Source organism: Hypanus sabinus, chromosome 31 (genome assembly GCF_030144855.1).
Source record: "Hypanus sabinus isolate sHypSab1 chromosome 31, sHypSab1.hap1, whole genome shotgun sequence".
Lineage (NCBI taxonomy): Eukaryota > Metazoa > Chordata > Chondrichthyes > Myliobatiformes > Dasyatidae > Hypanus > Hypanus sabinus.
Window position 1 is genome coordinate 35,958,670 of NC_082736.1, and position 27,965 is coordinate 35,986,634.

The 27,965-nt window shown below is 46.4% G+C and overlaps 1 protein-coding gene across 1 annotated transcript in view; it reads left to right on the forward strand.

The window, feature by feature from the left end:
• LOC132384089 (solute carrier family 22 member 6-A-like) overlaps positions 1 to 27,965 on the forward strand; it is a 41,314-nt gene that overhangs the window by 3,894 nt on the left and 9,455 nt on the right. Inside the window, exons 4-6 of the mRNA XM_059955422.1 lie at positions 942 to 1,110; positions 7,348 to 7,471; positions 7,694 to 7,806. Coding sequence (XP_059811405.1) covers positions 942 to 1,110; positions 7,348 to 7,471; positions 7,694 to 7,806 — 406 coding nt within the window. The remainder of the gene's footprint in view (positions 1 to 941; positions 1,111 to 7,347; positions 7,472 to 7,693; positions 7,807 to 27,965) is intronic.

The window sequence follows — 27,965 nt, forward strand, 5'->3', positions numbered from 1 at the left end:
TTGTAAGGCAATTGTCCTTTCCTTGGTGTGTGTGTTTCACACCCTGATCTCATCTCCTGTGAAATGTCTCCAGTCCCCTGCTGTGCACAGGGAAGCGATGCTCTGCAAGACCTTTCTTTCCCGGGATCTCTGCACTCCATCCTTGCCTGGATATTATGTTAACCCTTGCCTTACCGTAACTCCCTCATTGTAGGTGGACAGCAGCCATAACAATCTCAACCAGCACTTTTGCCCCTGATATTCTTGAAATTAAGGTGGAGGGGTGGAGATACATCTCTGCCAAAGGAGGTGTTCCTTCCACCAGCCTGTAGGTCACCCTTGGGCAAGGTGTGGCACCTACTTTACCCCCCCCCCCCCCGATCAGGGTCACGTGAAGCCATGGGATCAGGCGGTGGAACAAGTCCTGGTTATGTGACCACTGACGTCAGGAAGAGTATTGGTAATGGCTGCGGTCACCCATCTTGTGAAGACACTACCCAGGAGACAGTGGCAAACAACTTCTGCAGAAAAATTTGCCAAGAACATTCATGGTCACGGAAAGACCGTGATCACTCACATCATATGACACTAACAAATGAACGATTCTTAGAATCGCCTGTTCTTACCCATATAATCTCCCCGCAGTCTGGTCCTGACAATAAGTAGCCAATTCAGAATGAACACACAAAGCACCGGACAGACGGAATCTATGGGGAGAGATGGACAGTTAATGTTTCAGGCAGAGGCCTTTGAACTGGACTGAAAGGGTAAGGATAACGAAGGGCTGAAGTTGGTGGAATGAGATAGGAAAGGAGAGTGGGGTGAGAGGTAAATGGGAGGGGGTTGAGGAGGGCAGATGTTGACAGTTGTGGGGAGGGGACCTAGAGGGATGATAGAGAGGGTGGAGGAGGGGAAAGAAGCCACTTTGATTAACATGTCGTCTCTCTCTGCTTTCCACCTAGTGGTTGAATGGATTCCGACCAGAGTTCGAACTCCCACTTCGATGACCCTTAACTTCACTTACACGTGCGGCCAGCTCCTCCTGCCCGGGATCGCTTACAGTCTCAAGGACTGGCGTTCGCTCCAGCTCTCAGTCTCCGCCCCATTCTTTGCCTTCGTCCTTTGTTCCTGGTAAAGTCCAATGCCACTCGTCTCTTACTTACTCGAATCAAAAGTCACCACTGTGAGTCTGCCATATTTATTTCATTTAGAGCTACGACACGGTAACAGCCCACAAGGCCCAATTACACTCACATGATAATTCTCCTACTAACTTCGAAGGAAACAGGATCACCCAGAGGAAATCCATGCAGCCACCAGGAGAATGAACAGACCGCTGTGGGAATTGATCCCCGGTCACTGGTAGTGTAACAGCGTGACGCCAACCACTACTATCTTGGTCCACTGGGATCGGGGCAAAGGGAGAGTTTCAGGGGTAACGATAATGAAAACGGTCAATTAAATAAGGAACAATGACATCAGGGCTTTATCAATCGACAGTGAGGCTCCATGGAACCGTGGGTAATCAGAAACCTCGTGTCACTGTTAGGAAGGTTATTTGAGTAGAATACAGACAGGAAGAATGTGTGCGAGGCCAGTGTTCTGTGCTTGGGGTCAGATGTGGGAGGTCTGGGGCAGATGTGTCGAGCTGCAGCCCCTTAGGGACCGCGTTAGGGAACTAGAGATGCAGCTCGATGACCTTCGTCTGGTCAGGGAAATTCAGGAGGTGATGGATAGGAGCCACAGCAGGGCCTCGCGAAACAGATGTGCATAATAGTCAGGAGAGGAAAGGCAACAGGCAGATGGTAGAGAGTACCCCCGTGGCTGTCCCAGTTAACAATAAGTACTCTTGTTTGAGTACTGTTGGGAAGAACAGCCTACCTGATCGCACCTCTGGCACAGAGTCTGGCCTGTGGCTCAGAAGGGTAGGGAAAGGAAGAGGATGGCAGCAGTGATCGGGGACTATAGTTAGGGGGTCAGACAGGCAATTCTGTGGATGCAGGAAAGAAACTCAGATGGTAGTTTGCCTCCCAGGTGCCAGGGTCTGGGATGTTTCTGATCACGTCCAGGATATCCTGAAGTGGGAGGGAGAACAGCCAGAGGTCATGGTACATATTGGTACCAATGACATAGGTAGGAAAAGGGAGGAGGTCCTGAAAACAGACTACAGGGAGTTAGGAAGGAAGTTGAGAAGCAGGACCACAAAGGCAGTAATCTCAGGATTACTGCCTGTGCCACGTGACAGTGAGTATAGGAATAGAGTGTGTTACGTATTCAGGCAACAATAAATATATGAGTTCGGCAAGGGTTTCTTATAACAAACAACACGTTTATTAAACACCGAAAACAAACCCCCCAAAAGTAAACAAACACTACCGTAACCGGAAACAGCTGCTGAGCGGCAGCCCAAACAGTTCTTAAAAGTGGCATTGCCAAAAACAGTTCTTTAAAGTGGTATTGCCAAAAGTTCGATATGCTCACGGTCCATTTAAAAAAGGAGAGACTTTATAGGACGATTTAAATTCTCTTTCACGTCGCTTGGCTTCGATCCCCGACGTCGAACTTCCCACGAAGAATTCACAAAACAGAACGGCTTAAAGGCACTGACCTTTCCTTCTCCACTACCTTCAATCCTTTCTAGGTAAACCTAGGGATTAACGTGAAGATAGTCAACGAAATCTTTCCAAATAAGGATCAAACAAAGGTCGCCCCCGTTTCACCGTAGAAAGCGATTCTCCTCGATCTTTAACTTCCGAACTTCCAATCTTCACTCTCCACTAATTTTGAACTAGCAGAATCGTAAAGAACCTGCTGGCAATGACCTTTTAAACTTTAGCATTAAATAAAAACTTCATCCTTCAACTAAACTGCGTCATCACTTAAAACACGCAGTGGCATGAAGTCAACCTGGCAAATCCAGCCACGAACTGCCCCTCCTCACAGAGTGGGGTCTACCTTTTATAACCTGTAAACAAAAACCCATCACATGATCTCTACTGGCGGGAAAATGACGTCACCACCATCACAAGACCATCACCTCAAGTCCAGTACAGCTTCAACCCCAATCACGTGACAAGGGCTCCACTGTCATGTGTTACGACTACGTAACAAGTGAAGTGGAGGGTGAGGGTTTGGAGCAGGGGGCAGGCATTCAGATTTCTGGATCATTGGGACCTCTATTGGGGCAGGTGTTACTTGTACAAAATGGACTTGAATCCCAGGGGGACCAATATCCTGGCAGGGAGGTTTGCTAAGGCTATTAGGGCGAGTTTAAACTAGGATTGCTGGGGGGTGGGAACCGAATTGAAGAGACAGAGGAAGAGGCGGTTGGCTCACAAATAGAGAAAGCTTGGAGACAGTGCAAGAGGAAGGATGGGCAGGTGATAGAGAAGGGATGCATTCAGACCAATGGTTTGAGATGTGTCTATTATGAGTATTATGAACAAAACGGATGAGCTTAGAGCATGGATCAGTACTTGGAGCTATGACGTTGTGGCCATTACTGAAACTTGGATGGCTCATCAGACCCCACTTGGAGTACTGTGCTCAGTTCTGGTCGCCTCACTACAGGAAGGATGTGGAAATCACAGAAAGGGTTGAGAGGAGATTTACAAGGATGGTGCCTGGATTGGGGAGCATGCCTTATAAAAATAGTTTGAGCGAACTCGGCCTTTTCTCCTTGGAGTGACGGAATATGAGAGGTGACCTTATAGAGCTGTATAAGGTGATGAGAGGCATTGATCGTGTGGATAGTCAGAGGCTTTTTCCCAGGGCTGAAATGGCTGCCACAAGAGGGCATCGGTTTAAGGTGCTTGGGAATAGGTACAGAGGAGATGTAAGGGGTAAGTTTTTTTACGTAGAGAGTGGTGAGTGTGTTGCTGGCAACAGTGGTGGAGGCCGATATGATAGGGCCTTTTAAGAGACTTTTGGATAGGTACATGGAGCTTAGAAAAATAGAGGGCTATGTGTAACCCCAGTAATTTCTAAGGTAGGGACATGTTCTGCACAACTTTCTGGGCCAAAGGGCCTGTTTTCTATGATTCAGGGGCAAGAGTGGTTACTTCGAGTGCCAGGCTTTAGATGTTTCAGAAAGGACAGGGAGGTAGACAAAGGAGGTGGGGGTATGGCACTGTTGATCAGAGATAGTGTCACGGCTACAGAAAAGGGTAAGCCATGGAGGGATTGTCTACGGAGTCTCTGTGAGTGGAAGTTAGGTATAGGAAGGAGTCAATAACTCTAATGGGTGTTTTTTATAGACCACCCGATAGAAACAGGGACATTGAGGAGCAGATAGGGAGACAGATCCTGGAAAGGTGTAATAATAACAGGGTTGTTGTGTGGGATATATTATTTTCCCAAATACGGATTGGCAAGGGGTTTATATAGGATGGAGTTTGTTAGGTGTGTTCAGGAAGGTTTCTTGACACAATATGTAGATAAGCCCACAAAAGGAGAGGCTGTACTTGATCTGGTATTGGGAAATGAACCTGGTCAGGTGTCAGATCTCTCAATGGGAGAGCATTTTGGAGATAGTGATCACAATTCTATCTCCTTTACCATAGCATTGGAGAGGGATAGGAACAGACAAGTTAGGGAAACATTTAATTAAGGAGAAAACTGAAGCTATCAGGCAAGAACTTAGAAGCATAAATTGGGAACAGATGTTCTCAAGGAAAGGTATAGAAGAAATATGGCATATGTTCAGGGGATATTTGTGTGGCATTCTGCATAGATACATTCCAATGAGACAGGGAAAGGATGGTAGGGTACAGGAACCGTGGTGTACAAAGGCTGTTGTAAATCTAGTCAAGAAGAAAAGAGCTTACGAAGGTTCAAAATACTAGGTAATGATAGAGATCTGCAAGATTATAGGGCTAGCAGGAAGAAGCTCAAGAATGAAATTAGGAGAGCCAGAAGGGGCCATGAAAAGACCTTGGCGAGCAGGATTAAAGAAAACCCCCAAGGCATTCTACAAGTGTGTGAAGAGCAAGAGGATAAGACGTGAGAGAATAGGACCAATTAAGTGTGACAGTGGAAAAGTGTGTATGGAACCAGAGGAGATAGCAGATGTACTTAATGAATATTTTGCCTCAGTATTCACTACGGAAAAGGATCTTAGCGATTGTAGAGATGACTTACAGTAGACTGAAAAGCTTGAGCATGTAGATATTAGTGAAGAGGATGTGCTGGAGCTTTTGGAAAGCATCAAGTTGGATAAGTCATCGTGACAGAACAAGATATACCCCAGGCTACTGTGGGAGGCGAGGGAGGAGATTGCTGAGCCTCTGGCGATGATCTTTGCATCATCAATGGGGACGGGAGAAGTTCCGGAGGATTGGAGGTTTGCGGATGTTGTTCCCTTATTCAAGAAAGGGAGTAGAGATAACCCAGGAAATTATAGACCAGTGAGACTTACTTCAGTGGTTGGCAAGTTGATGGCGAAGATCCTGACAGGCAGTATTTATGAACATTTGGAGAGGCATAATATGATGAGGAATAGTCAGCATGGCTTTGTCAAAGGCTGGTTGTGCCTTAAGAGCCCGATTGAATTTTTTTGAGGATGTGACTAAACACATTGATGAAGGTAGAACAGTAGATGTAGTGCATATGGATTTCAGCAAGGCATTTGATAAGATACCCCATGCAAGGCTTATTGAGAAAGTAAGGAGGCATGGGATCCAAGGGGACATTATTTTGTGGATCCAGAACTGGCTCGCCCACAGAAGGCAAAGAGCGGTTGTAGGTGGGTCATATTCTGCATGGAGGTTGGTTACCAGTGGAGTGCCTCAGAGATCTGGTCTGGGACCCCTACTCTTCATGATTTTTATAAATGACCTGGATGAGGAAGTGGAGGGATGGGTTAGTAAATTTGCTGATGACACAAAGGTTTGGGGTGTTGTGGATAGTGTGGAGGGCTGTCAGAGGTTACAGTGGGACATTGATAGGATGCAAAACTGGGCTGAGAAGTGATAGATGGAGTTCAACCTGGATAAGTGTGATGTGGTTCGTTTTTAGTAGGTCAAATATGATGGCAGAAAATAGTATTAATGGTAAACACAAAATACACTGCAGATGCTGTGGTCAAATCAAGACATACAAAAAAGCTGGATGTACTCAGCAGGTCGGGCAGCATCCGTTGAAAGGAGCAGTCAACGTTTCAGGTTTTTCCGGTTCTTCACACTTTTCCGGACCGAACTCCATCTGCCACTTCTCCAGCCCAGCTCTGCAACCTGACAATGTCCCATTGTAACCTACGATAACCTTCAACACTGTCCACCACTGCACCAACTCACCCCAATTCCAAGCTGGAGACCTGGATCATACATCTGTGATCTTCTGCACACGTTATTCCAGCTCAGAGCTCTCAGAGAAGAGAAAAGTCTCAGAAGGTACTGTACCTCGGGGGGGGGGGGGAGTGGAATTGGGAATTAACACCCTAAAGCTGTTCTCAACCAGCTTTGATGTTCTGTTAGTTCAGAGTTCAGGCGAAACATCCAAGTAAGTATACAGTCCCTCACCAGGCACTACCCTGAGATTCATTTCTTTGAAGGCATTTTCAATAGAAGTTATGAAAAACTTTACATTACAAAGATTGACACACAACCCATGTCCAAAAGAAGACAAGTGGTGCAAATAAAATCGATAACGTTGAGAACAGGAGTTGCAGAGTCTTGGAAGTGAGCCCATTGTGTGCGGACACACTTCAGTGTTCTCCAGGATGGATCAGGAGCTGGATGGTTGAGGGGTAATAACTGTTCCTGAACCTGGTGGTGTGGGACCTGAGGCTCCTGTACCTCCCAACCGATGGTAGTAGTGAAAAGAGAGCACGACCTGGACAGCTGGCGTCTTTGATGACAGACACTGCCTACTTGTCACGGTGCTCAGTGGAGTCAGAGTCAGAGAACACTACAATAAAGAAACAGGCTCTTCAGCCCATCTATCCTGCACTGACCTATTACTCTTCCTGGTCCCATCAACCTACACCTGGACTATAACACTCCATATACCTCCCATCCAAACTTCCTTAAATGTTGCAATCAAACCTGTCCACCACTTCTGCTGGCAGCTTGTTCCATCCTATGAGTGAAGAAGTTCCTCCTCATGTTGCCCTTAAATATTTCACCTTTAATACTTAACCCATGATTTTTGGTTGTGGTCCCACCTAAATACAGTGGAAAAAGCCTGCTGGCATTTACCCTATCTATACCCCTCACAATTTTGCATAGCTCTATCCGATCTCCCATTATTCTGCCACGCTCCAGGAAATAAAGTCCTAACCCCCTCAGGCTTCCCCTATAACTCAAGTCCCGGAAATGTCCTGCACTCTTTCAATCAACCTCCAATGAGTTATCACCCTTGCTGTCACAGGTGGCTCTCGGAGTCGGCCCGATGGCTCATCGTGAACGGCAAGGAACACGTTGCTCTGAAGCAGCTGAAGAGGGTGGCGAAGGTGAATGGCCGGGAGGCAGAAGGGGAGAGGCTCACTGTTGAAGTAAGCACCATTCCTGGAAACGGATCCTACTGGCGTGCCCGATCTGGCCTCCATGGCACCTTAACTCTGGTACACAGCCGCTGTTTGATGGCGGGGTAGTGTAGTGGTTTGTGCAAAGTTTTACAGAGATGGTGAATCGGGTTTGATTCACGCCGTTGACTGCAAAGAGTTCTCCCTGTAACTCACCTCATTTCATTCTGACCGACACCATGTGTTCCACAGATTCTGAAGGCGAGTGTGGAGAATGACCAGCTCACTGCCAAGAAGCAGAGTGTGTTGGATCTGTTCCGGACACCAGTGATCAGATGGATCAGCTGTTGTTCGATGGTTATTTGGTGAGTGAGCTTCTTTCCCATCAGAACTGGACCCACGAAAAGTTTTTAATTTCTACTTCTACACTACTTATTGAATTTAACAAACAAACAAACAAATAAATAAACATAAACACACAGTTTTTTCTGTTATTATGTAATGCTGCTGCAAAGACAAGTTTCACAGCATTATGTCAGTGATATTAAACCGGATTTTGCATCTGAGTTCTCCGTTTTTGAGTAAAAGAGAGTATGATCGAGGAATTGGTTTCCAGAGCAAAAGGCGGGGTAGGGAGAGAGGGATGAAGTGAGACACTGGGAGGTGATAGGTGAGACCAGGTGAGGGGGAAGCTGGGTGGGTGGGGGAGAGGGGGGATGAAGTGAGTCACTGGGAGGTGATGGGTGAGACCAGGTGAGGGGGATGGTGGGTGGGTGGGGGAGATGGGGGATGATGTGAGACACTGGGAGGTGATAGGTGAGACCAGGTGAGGGGGAAGGTGGGTGGATGGGGGAGAGGGGGATGAAGTGAGACACTGGGAGGTGATAGGTGAGACCAGGTGAGGGGGAAGGTGGGTGGGTGGGGGAGAGGGGGGATGAAGTGAGACACTGGGAGGTGATAGGTGAGACCAGGTGAGGGGGAAGGTGGGTGGGTGGGGGAGAGGGGGATGAAGTGAGACACTGGAAGGTGATGGGTGAGACCAGGTGAGGGGGAAGGTGGGTGGGTGGGGGAGACGGGGGATGAAGTGAGACACTGGGAGGTGATAGGTGAGACCAGGTGAGGGGGAAGGTGGGTGGGGGAGGGAGGGATGAAGTGAGACACTGGGAGGTGATAGGTGAGACCAGGTGAGGGGGAAGGTGGGTGGGTGGGGGAGGGGGGGATGAAGTGAGACACTGGGAGGTGATGGGTGAGACCAGGTGAGGGGGAAGGTGGGTGGGTGGGGGAGGGGGGGATGAAGTGAGACACTGGGAGGTGATAGGTGAGACCAGGTGAGGGGGAAGGTGGGTGGGTGGGGGAGGGGAGATGAAGTGAGACACTGGGAGGTGATGGGTGAGACCAGGTGAGGGGGAAGGTGGGTGGGTGGGGGAGAGGGGGGATGAAGTGAGACACTGGGAGGTGATGGGTGAGACCAGGTGAGGGGGAAGGTGGGTGGGTGGGGGAGAGGGGGGATGAAGTGAGACACTGGGAGGTGATAGGTGAGACCAGGTGAGGGGGAAGGTGGGTGGGGGAGAGAGGGGGATGAAGTGAGACACTGGGAGGTGATAGGTGAGACCAGGTGAGGGGGAAGGTGTGTGGGTGGGGGAGAGGGGGGATGAAGTGAGACACTGGGAGGTGATGGGTGAGACCAGGTGAGGGGGAAGGTGGGTGGGGGAGAGAGGGGGATGAAGTGAGACACTGGGAGGTGATAGGTGAGACCAGGTGAGGGGGAAGGTGGGTGGGTGGGGGAGAGGGGGGATGAAGTGAGACACTGGGGGGTGATAGGTGAGACCAGGTGAGGGGGAAGGTGGGTGGATGGGGGAGGGGGGGATGAAGTGAGACACTGGGAGGTGATAGGTGAGACCAGGTGAGGGGGAAGGTGGGTGGGTGGGTGGGGGAGGGGGATGAAGTGAGACACTGGGAGGTGATGGGTGAGACCAGGTGAGGGGGAAGGTGGGTGGGGGAGAGGGGGATGAAGTGAGACACTGGGAGGTGATAGGTGAGACCAGGTGAGGGGGAAGGTGGGAGGTTTGGGGAGAGGGGGGATGAAGAGAGACACTGGGAGGTGATAGGTGAGACCAAATGAGGGGGGAAGGTGTGTGGGTGGGGGTGAGGGAGGATGTAGTGAGACACTGGGAGGTGATGGGTGAGACCAGGTGAGGGGGAAGGTGGGAGGGTTGGGGAGAGGGGGGATGAAGTGAGACACTGGGAGGTGATAGGTGAGACCAAATGAGGGGGGAAGGTGTGTGAGTGGGGGAGAGGGAGGATGTAGTGAGACACTGGGAGGTGATGGGTGAGACCAGGTGAGGGGGAAGGTGGGTGGGGGAGGGGGATGAAGTGAGACACTGGGAGGTGATCGGTGAGTCCAGGTGAGGGGGAAGGTGGGTGTTTGGGGGAGAGGGGGGATGAAGTGAGACACTGGGAGGTGATAGGTGAGACCAGGTGAGGGGGAAGGTGGGTGATTCTCAGATCAGAATCAGGTTCAATATCACTAGCATATGTTGTGAAATCAGTGCAAAGAAAGTAGTGAGGTATTCTTCATGGCTCATTAAGACCATGAGACTATATAAGAGCAGAAGTAGGCCATTTGGCCCATCGAGTCTGCTCCGCCATTCAATCATGGGCTAATCCAATTCTTCCATTTATCCCCACTCCCCTTCTTTCACCCCATACCCTTTGATGCCCTGGCTAATTAAGAACCTATCTATCTCTGCCTTAAATACACCCAGTGAATTGGCCTCCACAGCCGCTTGTGGCAACAAATTCAACAGATTTACCACTCTCTGACTAAAGTAATTTCTCCACATCTCTGTTCTAAATGGACATCCTTAACACTGAAGTTGTGCCCTCTTGTCCTAGACTCCCCCCACCATGGGAAATAACTTTGCCATATCTAATCTGTTCAGGCCTTTAATCTTCGGAATGTTTCTATGAGATCCCTCCTCATTCGCCTGAACTCCAGGGAATACAACCCAAAAGCTGCCAGACGCTCCTCATAGGGTAAACCTTTCATTCCTGGAATCATTTTCATGTATCTTCTCTGAACCCTCTCTAATGTCAGCACATCTTTCTAAGATAAAGAGCCCAAAACTGCACACAATATTCCAAGTGTGGTCTCACGAGTGCCTTATAAAGCCTCAACATCACATCCTTGCTCCTATATTCTATACTGACAGAAATGAATGCCGACATTGCATTCGCCTAGGGTATCTTGCACAAGGACTCCCAAGTCCCTTTGCATCTCTGCATTTTGAATTCTCTCCCCATCTACATAATAAGATACCCATTTATTTTTTTCACCAAAGTGCATGACCGTACACCTTCCAACATTGTATTTCATTTGCCACTTCTTTGCCCATTCCCCTAAACTATCTAAGTCTCTCTGCAGGCTCCCTGTTTCCTCAAAACTACCCCCTCCTCCACCTATCTTTGCACCATCAGCAAAATTAGCCACAAATCCATTAATCCAATTGTCCAAATCATTGGCATACATCGTAAAAAGCAGTGGTCCCAACAGCGACCTCTGTGGAACTCCAGGAGTAACAGGAAGCCAGCCAGAATAGGATCCCTTTATTCCCATTCTCTCTTTTCTGCCGATCAGCCAATGCTCCACTCATGCTCGTAACTCCTCTGTAATTGCATGCAATCTTATCTTGCTAAGCAGCCTCATGTGTGGCAGCTTGTCAAAGACCTTCTGAAAATCCAAGTACACCACGTCCACTGCATCTCCTTTGTCTACTCTGCTTGTAATTTCCTCAGAAAATTTGCAGTAGGTCAGTCAGGCAGGATTTTCCTTTCAGGGAACCATACTGGCTTTGGCCTATCTTGTCATGTGCCTCCAGGTACTCCATAATCTCATCCCCAACAATGAATTTCAACAACTTCCCAACCACTACTGTCGGGCTAATGTCCTGGTTTCTTGAAATTATCAGGAGACCCAGAAGGTTCTTTGAGAAGTTTAAGCCTTTATTTGCAAACAAAAGCTGAGACAATTAATGAGCGTGTCACTAATTGTCTGCCGAGCCCTAGTTCACAGTACTTTTTATAGTAATTTCTTATCTTAGTCTCATTAGAATACCCTGTCTCCTACCTCAATTACATTAGCTTACCCTGTCTCCTATCCCAGTTACATTAGCATACCCCGTTTCCTATCTCAGTTACATTAGCATACCCCGTCTCCTATCTCAGTTACATTAGCTTACCCCGTCTCCTACCTCAGTTACATTAGCATACCCCGTTTCCTATCTCAGTTACATTAGCATACCTCGTCTCCTATCTCAGTTACATTAGCATACCCTCATCTCCTATCTCAGTTACATTAGCATACCCCGTTTCCTATCTCAGTTACATTAGCATACCCCGTCTCCTATCTCAGTTACATTAGCATACCCCGTTTCCTATCTCAGTTTCATTAGCATACCCCGTCTCCTATCTCAGTTATATTAGCATACCCCGTTTCCTATCTCAGTTACATTAGCATACCCCGTCTCCTATCTCAGTTACATTAGCATACCCCGTTTCCTATCTCAGTTTCATTAGCATACCTCGTCTCCTATCTCAGTTTCATTAGCATACCCTCATCTCCTACCTCAGTTACATTAGCATACCTCGTTTCCTATCTCAGTTGCATTAGCATACCCCGTCTCCTATCTCAGTTACATTAGCATACCCCGTTTCCTATCTCAGTTTCATTAGCATACCCCGTCTCCTATCTCAGTTACATTAGCATATCCGTCTCCTATCTCAGTTACATTAGCATACCCTCCACTCCTATCTCAGTTACATTAGCATACCCTCCTCCCCTATCTCAGTTACATTAGCATACCCCGTCTCCTATCTCAGTTACATTAGCATACCCCGTCTCCTATCTCAGTTACATTAGCATACCCTGTCTCCTACCTCAGTTACATTAGCATACCCTCATCTCCTATCTCAGTTACATTAGCATACCCCATTTCCTATCTCAGTTACATTAGCATACCCCGTCTCCTATCTCAGTTACATTAGCATACCCCGTCTCCTATCTCAGTTACATTAGCATACCCTCCTCCCCTATCTCAGTTACATTAGCATACCCTCGTCACCTACCTCAGTTACATTAGCATACCCCGTCTCCTATCTCAGTTACATTAGCATACCCCGTCTCCTATCTCAGTTACATTAGCATACCCTCCTCTCCTATCTCAGTTACATTAGCATACCCCGTCTCCTATCTCAGTTACATTAGCATACCCTCCTCCCCTATCTCAGTTACATTAGCTTACCCCGTCTCCTACCTCAGTTACATTAGCATACCCCGTTTCCTATCTCAGTTACATTAGCATACCTCGTCTCCTATCTCAGTTACATTAGCATACCCTCCTCTCCTATCTCAGTTACATTATCATACCCCGTCTCCTATCTCAGTTACATTAGCATACCCCGTCTCCTACCTCAGTTACATTAGCATACCCTCGTCTCCTATCTCAGTTACATTAGCATACCCCGTCTCCTACCTCAGTTACATTAGCATACCCTCGTCTCCTATCTCAGTTACATTAGCATACCCTGTATCCTATCTCAGTTACGTCAGCATACCCTCGTCTCCTATCTCAGTTACATTAGCATACCCTCGTCTCCTATCTCAGTTACATTAGCATACCCTCCTCCCCTATCTCAGTTACATTAGCATACCCCGTCTCCTATCTCAGTTACATTAGCATACCCCGTCTCCTATCTCAGTTACATTAGCATACCCTCCTCTCCTATCTCAGTTACATTAGCATACCCCGTCTCCTATCTCAGTTACATTAGCATACCCTCCTCCCCTATCTCAGTTACATTAGCATACCCCGTCTCCTATCTCAGTTACATTAGCATACCCCGTCTCCTATCTCAGTTACATTAGCATACCCTCCTCTCCTATCTCAGTTACATTAGCATACCCTCCTCTCCTATCTCAGTTACATTATCATACCCCGTCTCCTATCTCAGTTACATTAGCATACCCCGTCTCCTACCTCAGTTACATTAGCATACCCTCGTCTCCTATCTCAGTTACATTAGCATACCCCGTCTCCTACCTCAGTTACATTAGCATACCCTCGTCTCCTATCTCAGTTACATTAGCATACCCTCGTCTCCTATCTCAGTTACATTAGCATACCCTCGTCTCCTATCTCAGTTACATTAGCATACCCTCGTCTCCTATCTCAGTTACATTAGCATACCCCGTCTCCTACCTCAGTTACATTAGCATACCCCGTTTCCTATCTCAGTTACATTAGCATACCCCGTCTCCTACCTCAGTTACATTAGCATACCCTCGTCTCCTATCTCAGTTACATTAGCATACCCCGTTTCCTATCTCAGTTACATTAGCATACCCCGTCTCCTATCTCAGTTACATTAGCATACCCTCCTCCCCTATCTCAGTTACATTAGCATACCCCGTCTCCTATCTCAGTTACATTAGCATACCCCGTCTCCTATCTCAGTTACATTAGCATACCCCGTTTCCTATCTCAGTTACATTAGCATACCCCGTCTCCTATCTCAGTTACATTAGCATACCCCGTCTCCTATCTCAGTTACATTAGCATACCCTCCTCTCCTATCTCAGTTACATTAGCATACCCCGTCTCCTATCTCAGTTACATTAGCATACCCTCCTCCCCTATCTCAGTTACATTAGCATACCCCGTCTCCTATCTCAGTTACATTAGCATACCCCGTCTCCTATCTCAGTTACATTAGCATACCCTCCTCTCCTATCTCAGTTACATTAGCTTACCCTGTCTCCTATCCCAGTTACATTAGCATACCCCGTCTCCTATCTCAGTTACATTAGCTTACCCCGTCTCCTACCTCAGTTACATTAGCATACCCCGTTTCCTATCTCAGTTACATTAGCATACCTCGTCTCCTATCTCAGTTACATTAGCATACCCTCATCTCCTATCTCAGTTACATTAGCATACCCCGTTTCCTATCTCAGTTACATTAGCATACCCCGTCTCCTATCTCAGTTACATTAGCATACCCCGTTTCCTATCTCAGTTTCATTAGCATACCCCGTCTCCTATCTCAGTTATATTAGCATACCCCGTTTACTATCTCAGTTACATTAGCATACCCCGTCTCCTATCTCAGTTACATTAGCATACCCCGTTTCCTACCTCAGTTACATTAGCATACCCTCGTCTCCTATCTCAGTTACATTAGCATACCCCATTTCCTATCTCAGTTACATTAGCATACCCCGTCTCCTATCTCAGTTACATTAGCATACCCTCCTCCCCTATCTCAGTTACATTAGCATACCCCGTCTCCTATCTCAGTTACATTAGCATACCCCGTCTCCTATCTCAGTTACATTAGCATACCCCGTTTCCTATCTCAGTTACATTAGCATACCCCGTCTCCTATCTCAGTTACATTAGCATACCCCGTCTCCTATCTCAGTTACATTAGCATACCCTCCTCTCCTATCTCAGTTACATTAGCATACCCCGTCTCCTATCTCAGTTACATTAGCATACCCTCCTCCCCTATCTCAGTTACATTAGCATACCCCGTCTCCTATCTCAGTTACATTAGCATACCCCGTCTCCTATCTCAGTTACATTAGCATACCCTCCTCTCCTATCTCAGTTACATTAGCTTACCCTGTCTCCTATCCCAGTTACATTAGCATACCCCGTCTCCTATCTCAGTTACATTAGCATACCCTCCTCCCCTATCTCAGTTACATTAGCATACCCCGTCTCCTATCTCAGTTACATTAGCATACCCCGTCTCCTATCTCAGTTACATTAGCATACCCTCCTCTCCTATCTCAGTTACATTAGCATACCCCGTCTCCTATCTCAGTTACATTAGCATACCCTCCTCCCCTATCTCAGTTACATTAGCATACCCCGTCTCCTATCTCAGTTACATTAGCATACCCCGTCTCCTATCTCAGTTACATTAGCATACCCTCCTCTCCTATCTCAGTTACATTAGCATACCCTCCTCTCCTATCTCAGTTACATTATCATACCCCGTCTCCTATCTCAGTTACATTAGCATACCCCGTCTCCTACCTCAGTTACATTAGCATACCCTCGTCTCCTATCTCAGTTACATTAGCATACCCCGTCTCCTACCTCAGTTACATTAGCATACCCTCGTCTCCTATCTCAGTTACATTAGCATACCCTCGTCTCCTATCTCAGTTACATTAGCATACCCTCGTCTCCTATCTCAGTTACATTAGCATACCCTCGTCTCCTATCTCAGTTACATTAGCATACCCCGTCTCCTACCTCAGTTACATTAGCATACCCCGTTTCCTATCTCAGTTACATTAGCATACCCCGTCTCCTACCTCAGTTACATTAGCATACCCTCGTCTCCTATCTCAGTTACATTAGCATACCCCGTTTCCTATCTCAGTTACATTAGCATACCCCGTCTCCTATCTCAGTTACATTAGCATACCCTCCTCCCCTATCTCAGTTACATTAGCATACCCCGTCTCCTATCTCAGTTACATTAGCATACCCCGTCTCCTATCTCAGATACATTAGCATACCCCGTTTCCTATCTCAGTTACATTAGCATACCCCGTCTCCTATCTCAGTTACATTAGCATACCCCGTCTCCTATCTCAGTTACATTAGCATACCCTCCTCTCCTATCTCAGTTACATTAGCATACCCCGTCTCCTATCTCAGTTACATTAGCATACCCTCCTCCCCTATCTCAGTTACATTAGCATACCCCGTCTCCTATCTCAGTTACATTAGCATACCCCGTCTCCTATCTCAGTTACATTAGCATACCCTCCTCTCCTATCTCAGTTACATTAGCTTACCCTGTCTCCTATCCCAGTTACATTAGCATACCCCGTCTCCTATCTCAGTTACATTAGCTTACCCCGTCTCCTACCTCAGTTACATTAGCATACCCCGTTTCCTATCTCAGTTACATTAGCATACCTCGTCTCCTATCTCAGTTACATTAGCATACCCTCATCTCCTATCTCAGTTACATTAGCATACCCCGTTTCCTATCTCAGTTACATTAGCATACCCCGTCTCCTATCTCAGTTACATTAGCATACCCCGTTTCCTATCTCAGTTTCATTAGCATACCCCGTCTCCTATCTCAGTTATATTAGCATACCCCGTTTACTGTCTCAGTTACATTAGCATACCCCGTCTCCTATCTCAGTTACATTAGCATACCCCGTTTCCTACCTCAGTTACATTAGCATACCCTCGTCTCCTATCTCAGTTACATTAGCATACCCCATTTCCTATCTCAGTTACATTAGCATACCCCGTCTCCTATCTCAGTTACATTAGCATACCCTCCTCCCCTATCTCAGTTACATTAGCATACCCCGTCTCCTATCTCAGTTACATTAGCATACCCCGTCTCCTATCTCAGTTACATTAGCATACCCCGTTTCCTATCTCAGTTACATTAGCATACCCCGTCTCCTATCTCAGTTACATTAGCATACCCCGTCTCCTATCTCAGTTACATTAGCATACCCTCCTCTCCTATCTCAGTTACATTAGCATACCCCGTCTCCTATCTCAGTTACATTAGCATACCCTCCTCCCCTATCTCAGTTACATTAGCATACCCCGTCTCCTATCTCAGTTACATTAGCATACCCCGTCTCCTATCTCAGTTACATTAGCATACCCTCCTCTCCTATCTCAGTTACATTAGCTTACCCTGTCTCCTATCCCAGTTACATTAGCATACCCCTTCTCCTATCTCAGTTACATTAGCTTACCCCGTCTCCTACCTCAGTTACATTAGCATACCCCGTTTCCTATCTCAGTTACATTAGCATACCTCGTCTCCTATCTCAGTTACATTAGCATACCCTCCTCTCCTATCTCAGTTACATTATCATACCCCGTCTCCTATCTCAGTTACATTAGCATACCCCGTCTCCTACCTCAGTTACATTAGCATACCCTCGTCTCCTATCTCAGTTACATTAGCATACCCTGTCTCCTACCTCAGTTACATTAGCATACCCTCGTCTCCTATCTCAGTTACATTAGCATACCCTGTATCCTATCTCAGTTACGTCAGCATACCCTCGTCTCCTATCTCAGTTACATTAGCATACCCTCGTCTCCTATCTCAGTTACATTAGCATACCCTCCTCCCCTATCTCAGTTACATTAGCATACCCCGTCTCCTATCTCAGTTACATTAGCATACCCCGTCTCCTATCTCAGTTACATTAGCATACCCTCCTCTCCTATCTCAGTTACATTAGCATACCCCGTCTCCTATCTCAGTTACATTCGCATACCCTCCTCCCCTATCTCAGTTACATTAGCATACCCCGTCTCCTATCTCAGTTACATTAGCATACCCCGTCTCCTATCTCAGTTACATTAGCATACCCTCCTCTCCTATCTCAGTTACATTAGCATACCCTCCTCTCCTATCTCAGTTACATTATCATACCCCGTCTCCTATCTCAGTTACATTAGCATACCCCGTCTCCTACCTCAGTTACATTAGCATACCCTCGTCTCCTATCTCAGTTACATTAGCATACCCCGTCTCCTACCTCAGTTACATTAGCATACCCTCGTCTCCTATCTCAGTTACATTAGCATACCCTCGTCTCCTATCTCAGTTACATTAGCATACCCTCGTCTCCTATCTCAGTTACATTAGCATACCCTCGTCTCCTATCTCAGTTACATTAGCATACCCCGTCTCCTACCTCAGTTACATTAGCATACCCCGTTTCCTATCTCAGTTACATTAGCATACCCCGTCTCCTACCTCAGTTACATTAGCATACCCTCGTCTCCTATCTCAGTTACATTAGCATACCCCGTTTCCTATCTCAGTTACATTAGCATACCCCGTCTCCTATCTCAGTTACATTAGCATACCCTCCTCCCCTATCTCAGTTACATTAGCATACCCCGTCTCCTATCTCAGTTACATTAGCATACCCCGTCTCCTATCTCAGTTACATTAGCATACCCCGTTTCCTATCTCAGTTACATTAGCATACCCCGTCTCCTATCTCAGTTACATTAGCATACCCCGTCTCCTATCTCAGTTACATTAGCATACCCTCCTCTCCTATCTCAGTTACATTAGCATACCCCGTCTCCTATCTCAGTTACATTAGCATACCCTCCTCCCCTATCTCAGTTACATTAGCATACCCCGTCTCCTATCTCAGTTACATTAGCATACCCCGTCTCCTATCTCAGTTACATTAGCATACCCTCCTCTCCTATCTCAGTTACATTAGCTTACCCTGTCTCCTATCCCAGTTACATTAGCATACCCCGTTTCCTATCTCAGTTACATTAGCATACCCCGTCTCCTATCTCAGTTACATTAGCATACCCCGTTTCCTATCTCAGTTTCATTAGCATACCCCGTCTCCTATCTCAGTTATATTAGCATACCCCGTTTACTATCTCAGTTACATTAGCATACCCCGTCTCCTATCTCAGTTACATTAGCATACCCCGTTTCCTACCTCAGTTACATTAGCATACCCTCGTCTCCTATCTCAGTTACATTAGCATACCCCATTTCCTATCTCAGTTACATTAGCATACCCCGTCTCCTATCTCAGTTACATTAGCATACCCTCCTCCCCTATCTCAGTTACATTAGCATACCCCGTCTCCTATCTCAGTTACATTAGCATACCCCGTCTCCTATCTCAGTTACATTAGCATACCCCGTTTCCTATCTCAGTTACATTAGCATACCCCGTCTCCTATCTCAGTTACATTAGCATACCCCGTCTCCTATCTCAGTTACATTAGCATACCCTCCTCTCCTATCTCAGTTACATTAGCATACCCCGTCTCCTATCTCAGTTACATTAGCATACCCTCCTCCCCTATCTCAGTTACATTAGCATACCCCGTCTCCTATCTCAGTTACATTAGCATACCCCGTCTCCTATCTCAGTTACATTAGCATACCCTCCTCTCCTATCTCAGTTACATTAGCTTACCCTGTCTCCTATCCCAGTTACATTAGCATACCCCGTCTCCTATCTCAGTTACATTAGCTTACCCCGTCTCCTACCTCAGTTACATTAGCATACCCCGTTTCCTATCTCAGTTACATTAGCATACCTCGTCTCCTATCTCAGTTTCATTAGCATACCCTCATCTCCTACCTCAGTTACATTAGCATACCCCGTTTCCTATCTCAGTTGCATTAGCATACCCCGTCTCCTATCTCAGTTACATTAGCATACCCCGTTTCCTATCTCAGTTACATTAGCATACCCCGTTTCCTATCTCAGTTTCATTAGCATACCCCGTCTCCTATCTCAGTTACATTAGCATACCCGTCTCCTATCTCAGTTACATTAGCATACCCTCCTCTCCTATCTCAGTTACATTAGCATACCCTCCTCCCCTATCTCAGTTACATTAGCATACCCCGTCTCCTATCTCAGTTACATTAGCATACCCCGTCTCCTATCTCAGTTACATTAGCATACCCCGTCTCCTATCTCAGTTACATTAGCATACCCTGTCTCCTACCTCAGTTACATTAGCATACCCTCATCTCCTATCTCAGTTACATTAGCATACCCCATTTCCTATCTCAGTTACATTAGCATACCCCGTTTCCTATCTCAGTTACATTAGCATACCCTCCTCCCCTATCTCAGTTACATTAGCATACCCCGTCTCCTATCTCAGTTACATTAGCATACCCCGTCTCCTATCTCAGTTACATCAGCATACCCTCGTCTCCTATCTCAGTTACATTAGCATACACCGTCTCCTATCTCAGTTACATTAGCATACCCTCCTCCCCTATCTCAGTTACATTAGCATACCCCGTCTCCTATCTCAGTTACATTAGCATACCCCGTCTCCTATCTCAGTTACATTAGCATACCCTCCTCTCCTATCTCAGTTACATTAGCATACCCCGTCTCCTATCTCAGTTACATTAGCATACCCTCCTCCCCTATCTCAGTTACATTAGCATACCCCGTCTCCTATCTCAGTTACATTAGCATACCCCGTCTCCTATCTCAGTTACATTAGCATACCCTCCTCTCCTATCTCAGTTACATTAGCATACCCTCCTCTCCTATCTCAGTTACATTATCATACCCCGTCTCCTATCTCAGTTACATTAGCATACCCCGTCTCCTATCTCAGTTACATTAGCATACCCCGTCTCCTACCTCAGTTACATTAGCATACCCTCGTCTCCTATCTCAGTTACATTAGCATACCCCGTCTCCTACCTCAGTTACATTAGCATACCCTCGTCTCCTATCTCAGTTACATTAGCATACCCTGTATCCTATCTCAGTTACGTCAGCATACCCTCGTCTCCTATCTCAGTTACATTAGCATACCCTCGTCTCCTATCTCAGTTACATTAGCATACCCTCCTCCCCTATCTCAGTTACATTAGCATACCCCGTCTCCTATCTCAGTTACATTAGCATACCCCGTCTCCTATCTCAGTTACATTAGCATACCCTCCTCTCCTATCTCAGTTACATTAGCATACCCCGTCTCCTATCTCAGTTACATTAGCATACCCTCCTCCCCTATCTCAGTTACATTAGCATACCCCGTCTCCTATCTCAGTTACATTAGCATACCCCGTCTCCTATCTCAGTTACATTAGCATACCCTCCTCTCCTATCTCAGTTACATTAGCATACCCTCCTCTCCTATCTCAGTTACATTATCATACCCCGTCTCCTATCTCAGTTACATTAGCATACCCCGTCTCCTACCTCAGTTACATTAGCATACCCTCGTCTCCTATCTCAGTTACATTAGCATACCCCGTCTCCTACCTCAGTTACATTAGCATACCCTCGTCTCCTATCTCAGTTACATTAGCATACCCTCGTCTCCTATCTCAGTTACATTAGCATACCCTCGTCTCCTATCTCAGTTACATTAGCATACCCTCGTCTCCTATCTCAGTTACATTAGCATACCCCGTCTCCTACCTCAGTTACATTAGCATACCCCGTTTCCTATCTCAGTTACATTAGCATACCCCGTCTCCTACCTCAGTTACATTAGCATACCCTCGTCTCCTATCTCAGTTACATTAGCATACCCCATTTCCTATCTCAGTTACATTAGCATACCCCGTCTCCTATCTCAGTTACATTAGCATACCCTCCTCCCCTATCTCAGTTACATTAGCATACCCCGTCTCCTATCTCAGTTACATTAGCATACCCCGTCTCCTATCTCAGTTACATTAGCATACCCCGTTTCCTATCTCAGTTACATTAGCATACCCCGTCTCCTATCTCAGTTACATTAGCATACCCCGTCTCCTATCTCAGTTACATTAGCATACCCCGTTTCCTATCTCAGTTACATTAGCATACCCCGTCTCCTATCTCAGTTACATTAGCATACCCTCCTCCCCTATCTCAGTTACATTAGCATACCCTCCTCCCCTATCTCAGTTACATTAGCATACCCCGTCTCCTATCTCAGTTACATTAGCATACCCCGTCTCCTATCTCAGTTACATTAGCATACCCTCCTCTCCTATCTCAGTTACATTAGCATACCCTCCTCTCCTATCTCAGTTTCATTATCATACCCCGTCTCCTATCTCAGTTACATTAGCATACCCCGTCTCCTACCTCAGTTACATTAGCATACCCTCGTCTCCTATCTCAGTTACATTAGCATACCCTCCTCCCCTATCTCAGTTACATTAGCATACCCTCATCTCCTACCTCAGTTACATTAGCATACCCCGTCTCCTATCTCAGTTACATTAGCATACCCTCCTCCCCTATCTCAGTTACATTAGCATACCCTCGTCACCTACCTCAGTTACATTAGCATACCCCGTCTCCTACCTCAGTTACATTAGCATACCCTCGTCTCCTATCTCAGTTACATTAGCATACCCTGTATCCTATCTCAGTTACGTCAGCATACCCCGTTTCCTATCTCAGTTACATTAGCATACCCTGTATCCTATCTCAGTTACGTCAGCATACCCTCGTCTCCTATCTCAGTTACATTAGCATACCCTCGTCTCCTATCTCAGTTACATTAGCATACCCTCCTCCCCTATCTCAGTTACATTAGCATACCCTCGTCTCCTACCTCAGTTACATTAGCATACCCTCCTCCCCTATCTCAGTTACATTAGCATACCCTCGTCTCCTACCTCAGTTACATTAGCATACCCTCCTCTCCTATCTCAGTTACATTAGCATACCCCGTCTCCTACCTCAGTTACATTAGCATACCCTCCTCTCCTATCTCAGTTACATTAGCATACCCCGTCTCCTACCTCAGTTACATTAGCATACCCTCGTCTCCTATCTCAGTTACATTAGCATACCCTCCTCCCCTATCTCAGTTACATTAGCATACCCTCGTCTCCTACCTCAGTTACATTAGCATACCCCGTCTCCTATCTCAGTTACATTAGCATACCCTCCTCCCCTATCTCAGTTACATTAGCATACCCTCGTCTCCTACCTCAGTTACATTAGCATACCCCGTCTCCTACCTCAGTTACATTAGCATACCCTCGTCTCCTATCTCAGTTACATTAGCATACCCTGTATCCTATCTCAGTTACGTCAGCATACCCTCGTCTCCTATCTCAGTTACATTAGCATACCCCGTCTCCTACCTCAGTTACATTAGCATACCCCGTTTCCTATCTCAGTTACATTAGCGTACCCGTCTCCTATCTCAGTTACATTAGCGTACCCGTCTCCTACCTCAGTTACATTAGCATACCCCGTCTCCTACCTCAGTTACATTAGCATACCCCGTCTCCTATCTCAGTTACATTAGCATACCCGTCTCCTACCTCAGTTACATTAGCATACCCCGTCTCCTACCTCAGTTACATTAGCATACCCCGTCTCCTATCTCAGTTACATTAGCATACCTCGTCTCCTATCTCAGTTACATTAGCAAACCCCGTTTCCTATCTCAGTTGCATTAGCATACCCCGTCTCCTACCTCAGTTACATTAGCATACCCCATCTCCTACCTCAGTTACATTAGCATACCCCGTTTCCTATCTCAGTTACATTAGCATACCCCGTCTCCTACCTCAGTTACATTAGCATACCCCGTCTCCTATCTCAGTTACATTAGCATACCCCGTCTCCTATCTCAGTTACATTAGCATACCCCGTCTCCTACCTCAGTTACATTAGCATACCCTCCTCCCCTATCTCAGTTACATTAGCATACCCTCCTCCCCTATCTCAGTTACATTAGCATACCCTCGTCTCCTATCTCAGTTACATTAGCATACCCTGTATCCTATCTCAGTTACATTAGCACACCCCGTCTCCTACCTCAGTTACATTAGCATACCCTGTATCCTATCTCAGTTACATTAGCATACCCCGTCTCCTACCTCAGTTACATTAGCATACCCTCCTCCCCTATCTCAGTTACATTAGCATACCCCGTCTCCTATCTCAGTTACATTAGCATACCCCGTCTCCTATCTCAGTTACATTAGCAAACCCCGTCTCCTATCTCAGTTACATTAGCATACCCTGTTTCCTATCTCAGTTACATTAGCATACCCTGTTTCCTATCTCAGTTACATTAGCAAACCCCGTTTCCTATCTCAGTTACACTAGCAAACCCCGTTTCCTATCTCAGTTACATTAGCAAACCCCGTCTCCTACCTCAGTTTCATTAGCACACCCGTCTCCTATCTCAGTTTCATTAGCACACCCGTCTCCTATCTCAGTTTCATTAGCATACCTCGTCTCCTATCTCAGTTACATTAGCATACCCCGTCTCCTATCTCAGTTTCATTAGCATACCCCGTCTCCTACCTCAGTTACATTAGCGTACCGTATCCACTTGCAACGCTTATTACCAGCACATTAGCTTCTCGATTCACCACCAGTATTTCTGCTCAGTAGCCCAAACTTGCTCTAGTCTACTCCCTGGAACACGTGTCCCCCTTCCTGGCCTTGACTGGTCCCCATACCATCACACCACTCCACGATCCCGTCTACCACCGTTGCATACATTGCTTACTTTCACTGTTAGCTACATTCTCAAGGCACTGATGTGTTCAATAGTATAGAGACAATACAGGGATTTCATTCTGGCTAATAAGTTGGATACATAGTAAATATAAGGCTGGTTACATAGTTTTGGTTACACAGCAAACAATGCAACTTTGTTCTCCAATACTAACAGGTTTATAGTTTCCTTTCTGCTGCCTCCCACCCTTCTTAAATAGCGGAGTAACATTTGCAATTTTCTAGTCACCCGGTACAATCTATTGATTCTTGAAAGATCATTGTTGATGCCTCCGCAATCACTCCAGCTACCTCCTGCAGAACCGGAGGGTGCATTCCATCAGGTCCAGGAGATTTATCCACCCTCAGACCATTGTTTCCTGAGCACCTTCTCAGTTGTAATAGTCACCGCACAAACTTAATTTCCCTGACACTCTCGAATGTCCGGTATACTGCAGATGTCTTCCACTGTGAAGACTGATGCAAAATACACATTCAGTTCCTCTGCCATTTCTGCAACTCTCACTACAATATCTCCAGTGCCATTTTCTATTGGTCCTATATCTACCCTCAGCTCTCTGTAACCCTTTACAGTATATAGGTTAAAAAAGCTTTTAGTATCTTCCTTGATATTAGTCACCATCTTTCTTTCATAATCCATCTTTTTCTTCCTAATGACCTTCTTAGTTTCCTTCTGCAGGTTTTTAAAAGCTTCCCAATCCTCTATCTTCCCACTAGTTCTGGCTTCCTTGTATGCCCTCTCTTTTGCTTTTACTTTGGCTCTGACTTCGCTTGTCAGCCACAGTAGTGACCTTCTTCCCTTTGAAAATTTCTTCTTATTTGGAATATATCTGTCTTGCACCTCCCCCATTTTTCGCAGAAACTCCAGCCATTGCTGCTCTGCTGTCCTTCCTGCAAATGTCCCTTTCTAGTCAACTTTGGCCAGTTCCCCTTTCATGCCACTGTAAATTCCTTTATTCCACTGAAATACCGACGCATTGGAATTTAGTTTCAAAGTGAACTCGATCATATTATGATCACTGTTCCCTAAGTTCCTTAACCTTAAGCTCGCTTATCACCTCTGGATCATTGCACAACACCCAATCCAGCACAGCCCATCCCCAGTGGGCTCAACAACAAACTATTCTAAAAAGCCATCCCTTTTACTCTCTTGAGGTCCAGTACTGACCTGGCTTTCCCAATCCACTTTCATGTTAAAATCCCCAATGATTATCATGACATTGCCTTTCTGACATGCCTTTTCAACCTCCTGCTGTAATTTGCAATCCACATCCCGGCTGCTGTTTGGAGGCCTGTATACACTGCCATTAGGATCTTTTTACTCTTGCTATTTCGTAACTCAACCCATAGAGCCTCTACACCTTCTGACCCTAAGTCATCCCTTTCTAATGCTTTAGTGTTATTTCTTATACAGAGGGCCACACTACTCCACTGTCGCCCACCCCATAACAAGGACATACGGTGTATCAGAAAGATGGGTTAGTAGGCAGAGGGGGTGGTGTGGCCCTGTGTTTAAGAAATAATCCCCCCCCCCCACGGTCTCTGCTCCCTAGTCAACATATATATATGTATCTCAGGTTCTGGTGGTTGTAGGAGTTGACTCTGGGACTACACAAAGTGGTTCTGACAGCTCTAGACACACTTCTTCTCCAATCGTCTCTGCTCTCCTCAACTGATCGATGAATCGACTCCAGATCACATCAGACGTAATCTCCACTGTGTAGGAGAATGGTTCAGGTCTGTCTAAGTACCCACATTTGATCACCTCTGTAGTCGCCCACCAGGACTGCTTGTCCAGGAGTGAAACATTGAACCTCCTTGTTTGAGGAGTCCTCGGCTTGTCTCAGCTGTTTGGACACTGCTTCCGAGAACGGGTTTGAGGAGATCCAAGCGTGACTCAGGAACAGCATAGCTGGAGAGCTGTTGGTTGTGGAGTGTGCTGCAATGCGATATCTGAGCGGGAAATTTGCGAGCTCCTGGTTCAGTGCAGTGAGATCTGCTGACGTTGCTCGCAGTGCCTTCTTTAGACTCTGGACAAACTTTTCTGCCAAGACATTTGTAGCTGGGAGGTACGGTACAGATGTAATATGTCTTAGTCCTTTGATATTCAGGAAGGACTGAAACCGTTCTGAACCAATCTGTGGTCCGTTGTCACTAAGTGTTCTGGAGAAGAGGCTTCTCAACACATCAACGTGTGAGGCTGTTGGGAACACTTCAGGCCACTCTGTAGCTGCATCCACGACTAACATCAAATGTTCTGGCAAAATCCACATGAATCCTCTGTCAGGGCAATGCAGGCAACTCCCAGGGACGAGGAGGTGAGTTCTTGGCAGCTTCTGGACGTGTTGGTAGTGCAAGGCAAGCTGCTCGATCTGCACATCTATCTGAGGCCACTCACCACACAAAGCCTCGAGCCAACACTTCCTGCTGCTGATTCCAGCCATTTTGGACACCTATGTAGACCTGAGACAGTGTGGAGTCTTTTCCACTTCCCCTTTGAATCATCTCTGTCATAATAGAGAGACTCAATTTGCATGAGGGAGAATATGTCGAGGAGTGTCCTCTTGTAAATTTTTCAGTTATTTCCTCTTACAAAGGTAAACAGGACAGTCCGTCAGCATTTCCATGGTTAGTTGTCCTTGTGAATTTGATCTTGCCCTTTAAGAAACAGAGCCCATCTCTGCATTTGTGCTGCTGTTGTTACTGCGTCACCCTTCTGTGGGTTGAAAATGGACACCGGTGGTTGATGATCAGTAATGAGGGTAAACTCTCTCCCATACAAGTATTGGTTGAAATGTTTTACAACCCAAACCAGGCTCAAGGCCTCTCTGTCAATCTGGGTGTAATTTTTCTCTTTATCAGTACACTGTAATGATTTGATCATTATGGACAGTATGCAAGACAGGCTTTTCACTGGCTCTCCGTAACAAGTTTCAAACACACTTGCACACCAAGTGAAACTGTACCAGAACTGTGCTCTACCCACACTCTTGTACGGGTCAGATTGCTGGCGTATGACAGAGAACAACCTTGCCAAGCAGTTGTCATTCCACACCATGAGCCTCCATATTTTCTGGCCAAGAAAGATCTCCAACCACGCTCTACTCTTTCAATGTCACCAAGAGGACATGCCCACGATCACCATGAGGAAACATTGGAGATGGATGAGAAGACAGACCAACTCCATCACCAACACAGCACTTCACTGGATCCCTGAAGGGTGGAGGAAACGCAGGAGACCAAAGACAACTTGAGCCAGAAGTGATGACCCTGAACCACACCTGGATCACAACGGAGAAGATAGCCAAAGACAGACAGAGACAGAGGACCTTCATTGCTTCCCTATTGACCACTAGACCATAACCATAGCGCATAGGATCTGAATTAGGCCATTCAGCCCATCGAGTCTGCTTTGCAATTCCGTCATGGTTGATC